General features: G+C 34.3%; 1 protein-coding gene across 1 annotated transcript in view; it reads left to right on the forward strand.

Annotated features, from left to right (window-relative positions):
- Positions 1-12,177, forward strand: part of Smp_170930 (putative intermediate filament proteins) — a gene marked incomplete at both ends in the record, with an annotated part of 52,827 nt that overhangs the window by 18,381 nt on the left and 22,269 nt on the right. Inside the window, 3 exons of the mRNA XM_018795319.1 lie at positions 1,825-2,033; positions 4,746-4,932; positions 10,716-10,973. Coding sequence (XP_018649644.1) covers positions 1,825-2,033; positions 4,746-4,932; positions 10,716-10,973 — 654 coding nt within the window. The remainder of the gene's footprint in view (positions 1-1,824; positions 2,034-4,745; positions 4,933-10,715; positions 10,974-12,177) is intronic.

Raw genomic sequence — 12,177 nt, forward strand, 5'->3', positions numbered from 1 at the left:
GAATTCTTCATATCCCTTTTTTCTCTTTTCAAATTTATTTCACTGGATTATACTCCTTGAATAATATCTTCAAACCCAATCTTTCACATTACTGCTTATACTCTTACTGTTTCTACGACTATGGGATTTGAATCGATAATTTTACCTCGGTGGTCATGTGGTATGTCAACTTGAACTGATGTATGTACGTATAAAGTTCTACGTTGTGACTGACTGAATGTGTGATAAATTACAATCTCATAGCTAGATAATAATTGTAAAACTAAGAAACAATGAATAGCTAATCCCGTTAACGGACATTATGATATCACATAAAATCAAATCGTTTATATTCATTTAAAGTTTTTTACCAAAAAAGATTTTTTAAATAGTTTTATGAATTCACTAAGTAACTAACTAACTCAATTAGAATAGGTAAATTGTTACTTAAGTAAACTGTTAATTTGATACTTAATTGATGAATGATTATTGATGATTGAGATCATGTTTCTCTACCCTTTTTTTTAGTGTTGATCGAATTCTATGATTCAATTTTCAATGTTACTACTAGTCTATATGTGTATAGTTTGTCGATGTATTGAGTAATTAAAGAGAACTTTAACAACTTGGTTAGTAGAATTCGATCAACACTAAAAAAAATTAGATAAAAAAGATGCTGATTATGACTTAGGGATCAATCAGTTATAAATATTGAAGTCCTGAAGAAGATTACCTATGGACGAAATAGCTTAGTTGTAAAGTCTGTGACTGTAAATCTCTGTGGTGAGGATTCAAACCGTACTGGGAGCGTCGATTCCCACAAAATTTAAGGCGGGCTTCCTGACAGTGCTTTTTGCTGACAACCTTTAACTTTATTTCGTACATATGTTGAGTAAAATTCATAAATTAAGCTAAATGTTGATGCTTAGAAAAGTAAATGAATGAATCGGTGACATTTAAGTTGAATTGATAAGTTTGGTATAATACAGATCACATTGGTATATTTACTACAATGAGTACAACTTTTGGACATAAGATATAATAAAAGGAGTAAATACGACTGAATCATTTGAATTCACTTAATATTGTTTGTTTGAATCTTCCTATTGATGTTTAGGACTACAACTGGTCAGTCTCTTATTAGCATAGGTCCATCCTGTGCGGATTGCCTCGATATTGTTTTAATTCACAAGCATTATAAGCAAAGATGGATAGTAGCTAGCTGTGAAATCCAGTTCGATGCTCGTTTCGTCCTATTTGGGACTCGTCAGTTGGATGTACCTGCATCTCAAACAAACAATACTAAGTGAATTTAAACTTCACCCCATTGCATAAGCAAGTGTCTATCAAGACTCAGTAGGTGAGTGGATAACGCGATTGCGTTACTAACTTACTTACGCCTGTTAATCCTCGTGGAGGAGCATAGGCCGCTCACCAGCATTCTCCATCCAACCCTGTCCTGAGCAATCCTTTCCAGTTCTTCCCACTTAACATTCATCCTTTCCATATCTGCTTCTATTTCCCGACGTAATGTGTTTTTCGGTCTTCCTCTTTTCCGCTTCCCTTCCGGATTTCCAGTTAGCGATTGCCTCATGATGCAGTTTGATGATTTCCTCAATGTATGTCCGATCCACTTCCAACGTCTTTTCCTAATTTCCTCTTCAGCTAGAGAAGCTGGTTTGTCCTCTCCTATAAAACGCTGTTGCTGATAGTATCCAGCCAGTGAATGTTGAGCAGTTAAGTAGGATCATATAAATAATATGTAACTCATCGCAGTGAGTAGCATAAACATGTACTTAGTTACTAAGTTATTATCATAATTTTTTTCCCAAAAAATTTTTTTAGATGCGTATTTTATCAGAACAAAATAAAAAATTAATGAATGATAATGGATCAATTAATCGATTATCTAAAGAAACTGAAAAAATTCGTTCAATGTATAATACAGAATTAAAACAATTAAGACATTTAGTTGATGAATGTGAACGTGAAAAAGCGGATAGTTTAGCTAAAATAGCACATTTACAACAAACTATAAGAAATAAACAAGATCAGTAAGTATGGTAGTTGTTTTTAATTTTGTTTTTATTGTATTATGGTATATGCTATTGATATTGAGAGATATAAGTAGTATTGTAGTGAAGAAGAATATGAGTGGGGACAATAGATACGGGATTGAATCCGTCAAGGAGCACCAGTTCCCCAAAGAATACAGGTACACCTTGCTGAAGAGTGCCAAGTAGCACGAAAAATCCGGGTCCAAGGTTTCCTGTTGACTACATCCAACCACCATCTTATCACAATGGAATGTACTTTGACACGAAATATACAGACTATCTCACTAAAATCTGATAAACATACAGTAGTAAATAGTTAGTTTGTAAACTATCAATCAATTGTCTCAATCTTGACTGTTCCTTCTGAAAATATCAGTCTATGGTCTCCGATTATTATTGTTCATGTATTTTCACACCAATTGCGTTCCGTTTCCGTTATTTCGTTATCGATCTTCTAGTGAAATACATTCTCTGTCTGATCATGATTATATACTACTTATATGGATGTAAATAACCCACATCACAATATTTATCATCAATCAAAAATGAAGTACCTGAAGGCAGAAGGTTAAGAAGATCGAAGAAAAGAGGAGAAGAACAGAGAATAATTGGTGTGAGAATGAAAGAACAATAATGTCTGAGATAATTGGTTGACATTTTGCAGTAGGAACAGTCAAGTTTGATATTATGGATTGATATTTTTTCAAATGAACTATTTACTGTATGTAAGCAAAGATGAATGGTGGCTAGCAAAGGAATCCAGGATGCGTGTTTCGTCCTATTTCGGGATTGCTATCCATACTATCCATCTTTGCTTATAAAGCTTATGACTTCAGGCAACATCGAGGCAATCCGCACAGGATGCACATATGTCAACAAAAGACTGATCAATTGCAATCCTAAATAACAATGGGAAGATACAAGTAAACATCAACAAGTGAATATTTACTGTATGGTTTTCAGATTTTACTAAGATGTTGTGTATTTGTGGGGGGTGTGTGTATCATATAGTTACTTGATCATTCCTTGTGTTTTACATGAACTACCTTTTTAGGGAGCCATTATAATACCAATAATAATAGTAATAGTTATTATTATTATTATTATTATAAGGCAGTTGTGTACATATACAGTTCAATATTTACTCATATTGTCTATGATTTATCATACTTGATTTTGATAGTTTCATTAATGTAATTCAAAGGGACAGTTTTAGTTTTTTTCATTCAGCTCAAATAGTTGAATCAATTCTTGGTAGATCTTGTGGCCTAGTGGATACCCTGTGTAATCTATAACGTGATAATACCGCCAATTAGCGAGCAGTGAATTATTGATCGGACCAGTGACACACGAAACCTGTACGAGCAGTCTAGATTATATATTGGTCATGCTATCTGCTTAGCTCAGCCACTTAAGTCCAGAACAGCCTCTGCGGTAGGAATGAATCGTTATATTTCAAACATAGTGAGTTTATATAGTAAACAAACAGACCACATAGTACCATAAAATAAGAAATAACATTTGTACAAGTTGCAGCCAAATGTGGCTGTGAATAGGGGAGATAGTAAATGATAGACTAGGGATAACTCAAGAATGGTAGATCGTATAATAATAGTCTATGGTTCAGAATAAAGCTCATGATAACGGGAACATGAATATGAATAGTTTAGTTAGTTAACAATTATATGATAAGAAATATATGCATAGTATTGGTTCATAAATAGATCTCAAAGTTACCATTCATTATTCTTATAGGGATATAACAATTCTCTTGATAATTGTATACAATCTATGGGTAATTTGGTTAATATTCGTTATATGGAATCGATTTTTGTGGCGAATAATACCAAAAAATGACTTATTGATGTTTATTTTGTTTCTTCATGTCCCCTTACAAATACTGTTGTTAGTATTATGGTGTGGTCTACTTATATCCACATAAGTAGTATATGGTGAGGGTCAAGCATATAATGTACTCTGGCAGAAGATTGACAAGAAACGAACAGGAATGAAGCGCAATTGGTAGGAAAATGTATGAATAATGAAATCAGAGAAGACGGACTGATATTTGCAGAAGGAGCAGTTAAGATTGAGACAAATGAACTGTTTACTGTATGGTAAGCAAAGATGGATAGTGACTAGCAGTAGAATCCAAGACGCGCGTTTCGTCCTATTTGGGACTCGTCAGCTGAATGTACCTGCATTTCAGAGTTGATGTTCACTCTGGGTCTCGAACCCAGTAGTGTTCGCTTCAAACACCATCGTGTTATCCACTGACCAGTTGCAGTCCTAAAAATATCAATGGGAAGATTCAAACATACAATACTAAGTGTTTACTGTATAGTTGTCAGATTTTAGTGAGACAATCTGTAATTTGTGTTTAGTTACATTCGATTTTCCCCACTCGTGTTCTTGTCCATTACAGTATTACTAGTTTTGACTTAATAATGTTAGTGAAAAGTTCCGTTTTCCACTTTAAACACAACAAAAATCAGGCAATATTTTCATAAGCTTTTTGATTCTTATTCATAATGAGAATTATGCTGAAAGCTTACAATAGCTCTTAGTTAGTTGACCGGTTTGTTTAGCGAATAGTAGAATGATCCTTTAAGTGTTTCTTGTCGATCACCTCTAAGCATCTAATATCTTAAAACAGTAGTATATTTCATATATACTACTTAATATTTTATACTATTTGTTCATATATAGAATTAATCAATTAAATCAAAATAATCAACGTTTAGCAAAACAACTTGATGATGCTTTAAAAGAATCTAGTATTAAAGATGCTGATAAACTTCAATTAGAACGTCATATTAAACAAGCCGAAGAAGAAGTACATCGATGGCGTACAACAGCTGAACAACAAAAACAAGCTAATAGTCAATTGCATAAAGTAAGTTAAAGATTTAAAAACAGATAAGTAAATTTTTATCAGTATGGTTTTTGTGAATATTATAGTTATTTTAATAGTTGGAATCATTAGTCAATTGAAGATAGACCATCATGGAAAACTTGGAAGCACTGGAAGGTCGTTTCGTCTTATTGTGGGACTCTACAGCAGTGTACATCCACGATCCCGCACCAAAATGATTCAAACCCAGGACCTATCAGTCTCGCGTCACAGCACTTAACCACTAGACCACTGAGCTAACATCCAATGAAGTTAGTGTTTTAAATGGTAATCTAGCTTCTATAGACTTCTGAATTCAACTTTAAAAATACTACAATCTCCACAAACCTCCATTCTAATAATAATATATATGGATTATAAGAAAGTCTTATTGCATGATTTAAACATAATCTCCTAGTTTTTTAACAGTCATTATCTTCAAAGAAGCGAGTTTTATATAAGTCCAGGTGTTACAACTATGTTTTATATTTATTAAATATTGAATGCGAAAAATTCCACTGCAATCGTCTCTTGTTTCTTCAAAGTGTGGACAAAGAGAAAAATACGACTAGCTAACACGATTAGTAATGATCTTGATAACCTGAACACGTAACTATAGGGACTACTGGACAACTGTTTGAGACCGATCACAAATGGAATTTTTGAGAGTAGTTCTTGATGTTTTATTTACGTAATCTTAAAATCTTACAGTTGATGATGAAGATTTATGGGGCAGATACAGATGTACTATTTTAAAGATTAAGATTTCCCAACCCCCTCCTTTTGTTGTGTAAAGGCAGCATCGTTGAAGATTCTGGCTATATAAGAGAAGCAGGATTTCTTTTTTTAACTATAAATTTGTTGCTTTTTATCTTACAATTCCCTAAATGAACTATCTGGCATGGTAGGACTTAAAGAAATATTTTACCTAACACAACTTGATTAAGTTATCATGATAGGCAATCGTGATCACCACTTTTAGGTGGAAACTACTCTCAGGCTGATGTGTCAATTTTTGCGATAACAGAGAAATATCAGTTCCAGTTATTGTTATCATAAATTGTTGAATATGACATTGTTGTATTAGACGGCTTATATAGTGAAGGAGAACACAAATGAGGACAATTGAATGTATTTCAATACAAAAATTATAGAACATCTTAGTAGAATCTGAGAATCAAAATGTCAACCATTCATCTCAGATTTCATTGTTCTTTGATTTCCACATCAATCATTCTTTTATATATAAACTTTCGTTTAAATTAGAGTGAATAGTTTCACAGTATTTGAGCGCTGAGTTAATGTAAGACATTAAATAAGAATAACATATATTTGTAAAACCTCAACGAATGAATTTGAAGTAAATCCAACGTTTTGCCTGCCAATCTGATCCAAGTTTTTTTTCAAGGAATCATAATCATATGCTCACTAGTGACTGACTTCAAGATATATGTCGTAGAGTTCTAGTGAGAAGCAGTGACAAGTGGAGTTCAACCACGTCTGTTGTGAGATAACAACTCACTGAAGACAATTGGTGAACGGTTGCTCAAACTTCGTAGATTGATTGAAGTTAGAAGGCTCAGTGGTCTATCGGTTAAGGGCTCCGGCTCTAGACCGGTAAATCCTGGGTTCGAAACTCACGAGTGTGGGATGGTGGGTGCCCACTACCACTGAGGAGTCCCATAATAGGACGAGACTGTCGTCCAGTGCTTCCAGGTTTTCCATGGTGGTCTAGCTTCAATTGACTCATGATTTCAACTACCTCTTCAATAATTTATTCTAATACTAACCTTAATACTAATAAAAATCTATTAAAAGTACTATTCTATATTGCATAGATTAATTATTTTAAATCATAAAGATAGATCTTTATAAAAGTCATTCATTACCTTTTTTAAAAAAAAAACGTTTTGGCGCGAAATTTTGTTTTATTGGATAATTCATTCATTCATCCGTTCATCAATCAATCAATCATATGATTATGCGTTACATTTTATATTGTACTTTTATATTTTGGATTATAATAGAATATGTCAAAGTTTATTATATAATCATTTATCTATTTTACGTTATTGTTCTATTTCTCATGCTCACACACACACACACTTGCACACTCTCTCACACACACACACACACTTGAAGACACACACACACGCACACTTTCTTTTTGTTTGTTTATTTCAAATATGAATCTCATTGACCGTTAAAAAAAAGAAAAACCCGAAGAAACAGCTGATGTCATTTTCAGAAATCAAATTTATTCATCATCTGATATTGTTTCTCTTTTTTTTGTATTTTTTATTTCTAACTCTTAAATCTAATTGAGAATAGTATTAAAATTATTTTAATTTTATACTTCTATATTTGTGAATTTCGAAGAATTATATAGTATGGAAAACTTGGAAACATTGGACGGTTATTTCGTCCTATTGTGGGATTCCTCAGTGGTAGTGCGCATACACGATCCCGCCTCGTGAAATTCGAAATCAGTATCTATCAGTCTCGTGCGTGAGCATTTAACCGATAGACCACTGAGTCGGCTGGTATCCAATGGTGTTATTGTTTAACTTCAATCAATCTAGCTTCAATTGACTCATGATATTTACCATAGAAAATTACTAAAATTTTCACAAGACCCCCTTCTGATAATTACATAGTAGTTAGCTGTAAAATCAAAGTTGTTATTGACTTGTATCTTACCACTGTTATTAAAACTGTAATTGGCATATGTGCATCCTATGAGGTCTTCCTCGATATTGTCATAAGCTTTATAAGCAAAGATGGATAGTGGCTAGAAGTGGAATCCAGTTTGACGCGTATTTCATCCTATTTAGGATTCGTCAGCTGGAATGTACCTGCATCTCAGAGTTGATGTTCACTCTGGGACTCGTACCCAGTACGGTTCGCTTTATACGCCATTGCGTTATCCACTCGGCCACTGAGTCCTGATAGCCACTTGCTTGTGCGATGGGGTGAAGTTTAGATTCAACTTAGTATTGTTTGTTTGAATCTTCCCATCGATTTGTTAGGACTGCAACTGGTCAGTCTCTAATTGGCATATGTGCATACTGTGCGTATTACCTCGATATAGCCTTAATTCATAAGCATTATAAAGAAAGATGGATAGTGGCTAGCAGTGGAATCCAGTTTGACGCGCGTCTCGTCCATTCTTAAAATAGTAGTCATTTATGTACAGTATACAAGATGATCGATGAGTAATAGTGAACCATTATGAGATGGCAGTTATAATGTTAACGAATAATACCTTGTAATGTTGTATAATAAATACACAAAAAATAACAGTCATGAAGTGTTAATCAGTATGTAACTATATAGACTCTCACGGTGAATAACTGTTAAGCCATACAATTCTACAACTTCATTATTGTTTATGGTTAAATTTATATTGATGATGAATCAACAACTGCATGTCATTCAGACAACAGTTGAATTCATAAGTCAATTAAAGTCAGACTACCATGGAAAACTTGGAATTCCTGGACAGCTTTTTTTATCCTAGACAAGAACCTAGTGGGACAAAATTTCTAAAATCTAATTAGTCTTAACTATTAATGACATAAAATAAGAGATTATTTATATGAAAACATTTAGGGTATAGTAAATTGAATATAGTATTGTGATGTATGCTACTGATGTCGACAGATATAAGTAGTATGTATCATCAATCGACAGTGAAATACCTGGAGGCAGAAGAAGGTTATGAAGATCAAAGAAAGGAAAAGGAGAACAAAGAATGATTGGTGTGGAAATGAAGGAATAATGAAGTCTGAGACAATTGATTGACAATTTTCAGTATGAGCAGTCAAGTTTGATACAATTGATTGACATTTTGTAAATAGAGTATTTACTGTATGAATTCACTTGGTATTGTTCGGTTGAATCTTCCTATTGATGTTAAGAACTGCAATTGATCAGTCTCTTGTTGGCATATGTGCATAATGCTTTTGAACTAAGGCTTTATCGAGGCAATACGCACAATATGCACATATGCCAATAAGAGACTGACTAATTGCAGTCCTAAACAATAATGGGAAGATTCAAACAAACAATATCAAGTGAATTTAAACTTCACCCTATTGCACAAGCAAGTGGCTATCAGGACTCAGTAGGTGAGTGGATAACGAGATGGCGTTTGAAGCGAGCGGCACTGGGTTCGAGTCCCAGAATGATTATCAACTCTGAGATGCAAGTACATCCAGTTGACGAGTCTCAAATAGGACGAAACGCGCGTCCTAGATTCCATTGCTAGCCACTATCCATCTTTGCTTATTTTAATTGCTGTATGGTTTTCAGATTTTACTAAGATGTTGTGTAGTTGTGATGTACAAATATATTAGATTGTTCCCACATGTGTTCGTGTTGACTACAGTATAATCTACAATATAACACTGTTATATTTTAGTTTAAGTTAACCGGTAGACCAGTTTCAAAATTTATAATAGAACAACTGATGATATAGAATCGTAATCTTAGTTAAATGTTCATATGACCACATCATTCATTCACTGATATTACATGCAAATCAAAAAACCACAAATATTATACATAATTAAAATATGTGTAAACCTTCGACATAAGTAGTATATAGGTGTTGTTCTTTACGGCCCCCAAATGCCCTGGTACGACCGAGAGTGAGGAGAGTTCGCTCTCCCTCTCCAAATGCTCTCACATGACTACGTGTATATAGCCTCTGCCACACAAGTCCTACTCACTGCCTTCTCACAGCATTACTGTTGTTTACGAAATTGAGAAGACGAAAAGCGAATGTCTGGCGCTTTAACTGGGTTAGTGGACACGGAGAGTCCACCTAGGAGAGTTGGAAAACCCTCATTCCAAACCAATGGTGTACATGGGCTCCAGTATCCTGAGGTAACAAATGACGTATCAATCAATCGTTGGTCACCAGCCACCATGGAACTGCATCTCCTCACGATGCTCTACTGCCTTGTGGATCAGACGTTTAGGTCAAAGGCTCGGGGTGTGGCCCCCTAACTAAACCACTTGCTTTAGTTTGGGCACCTGGGCAGTATCACAGTCCTCACACAAATCAAATGAGATTTGTGTGACGCATATATATCTGGTGCCCGTTTGTACCAATATTTATGTGTGACACGAAAGCTATTCTTATACCAGTCATTATTTGCTGAAATGTGAAACAAATGAAATGAATAGTTAAGTACTTAATTGATATTATCCATATTGAATTTAGGACCAAAGTTAATGATAAATAAAGCTGTTGTATGAAGGAGGTTTAGGGAGTTTGTCAAATGTTACAGTTTATATCATGGATTAACCTAATTTAGATAATCGTTAAAATCCCGGAAACAACAACACGAACTAATTAACTCAAGAAATGTAAACAATAATATGCCTATTCAGTCGTCTAAAGTTCAAGCTTCTCGTTCGAGATCTGAAGGCACTAGATCAGATCCCCAATGGGTTTGTAGATGCATATAGTTGAGTTCAGTACTAGAAGAAAGAACAACTATCTGATATATTCTCATTTCCAACTTTTGTTTAACTGAAGTCTATCAGTGATGTAGACTGTATGGTAAACAAAAAGTTTCTTTAGAGATTTTCATTATCTTGGTCTGATATCATCTGGGAGATCATTGAAAACGAATGTTTCAACTAAGTCTTGAAGTCTTCAGCAATTGGTATTCCCATACAACCTATGTGTCATTATACCGATTTGTATGTCAACCATATCATAATTATAATATCTTATCTATTTTGTGTTTTTTTCTCTCTCACTACATTCATAGAACTTAGATGAAGAAACAGCTAGTCGTATGACATGTCAATCAGAAATGCAAACATTAAAAGAAGAAATGGAATTTTATCGTCGTGTACATCAACAAGAAATTGAAGAATTACGTTCAATGAATAATAATGTTAATGATGATCAAGATGTTGAACATTGGCGTCAATTAATGCAAAAAACAATTCGTGATATTAAATTAGAATATGATAATCGATTAGATCGTATTCGTGAAGAGATGGAACAAAGTTATTTAACAAGAGTAAGTATGTGTATGATTCTATGATGTTGCAGAAGCTAACATCAAATGGGGTATTTTATGCTGATTTGAAACTTCTAGGAATTAAAGCAGATGACAAGTATTTGTAATGTATTACGGCGGTAATTTTTAGTTGTGAACTGAACATAACTGAGCGACCGTTGAGGACCGAAGGAGATTCAACAATTTTTTTCTTTTTGTCACTGTTCACTAGTAGTGACCGATGACCCCATAGAAGGTCCTCAATAGAAGATCCAAATTTTGGTAGCATGCATGTAATACTATTAAGGCACTGAGGGCGAGACTATAATTTATGGAAAAGCCAATCAGAAGCGTTTGAGAGATTTCAAAGTCACAGCACCGATTTCAGTACCTGATGCTCATGTACGATGGTTTACACAGAAATTTAGGGAAGACTTGACAATTAGGCGGCTAAAACAAATGAGACTAATAAGAAGTTCCTTTATTTGTGATTGTGGTGATTAAGTGACTTGTAGACATTGTGCAGACTGCCGTGATATTGTTCTTCGATGTAATATATGTTGGAGGAAGACGTCTGCTAGAATAGGAACCTTTATCGCTCGATCCAGATTGAGACTAAGGCATATTATAACAATTGCCGCGAACTGTATGATAAAAGCACCAGTAACATTGGCTGCAATTATCGCAGATGTTACTGAAGCTTCGGCTGTTCAGTGGTATGAGTATTGTAGGGATATATCCATAATAAAAATGATAAACTTACACAACCGGAGTACATACAAACAATAATGAAGCTATGTGGTCGAGGCTGAGAGGGTTTTTGTGACCTTATCATGGCTCCAGAGACCAACTATTATGGAGCCATATGGATGAGTTCGTCTACCTTATGCGCTACGATTTTAAAACCTTTGAACGTTTTTCTAACCTTGACAATTTTTTGGTCCATGTAAAAGACGTGTACTTACTCTAATTCTTTGGTGTTGTATAATATATTTTTACTCTATGCTGACTGTTTACCGATTGGCTAACATTTCTCAAGGTCACTTAAGATTCGCTCAAACGTCGTCTATAAATTATAGTCTCGCCGGCACTGAGTTTTAATTCAACGGTCCACAATTTAAACTTTAGATAATGTCATGAATATAGGTTTAACTGTGTTAAATGTGAGCTCTGAGAAGACTGAGGGTCAAGACTATCTGTTATTAAGTAATTACTTCACTGCTTC

The sequence above is a fragment of the Schistosoma mansoni genome, chromosome 2 (genome assembly GCF_000237925.1).
Source record: "Schistosoma mansoni strain Puerto Rico chromosome 2, complete genome".
Lineage (NCBI taxonomy): Eukaryota > Metazoa > Platyhelminthes > Trematoda > Strigeidida > Schistosomatidae > Schistosoma > Schistosoma mansoni.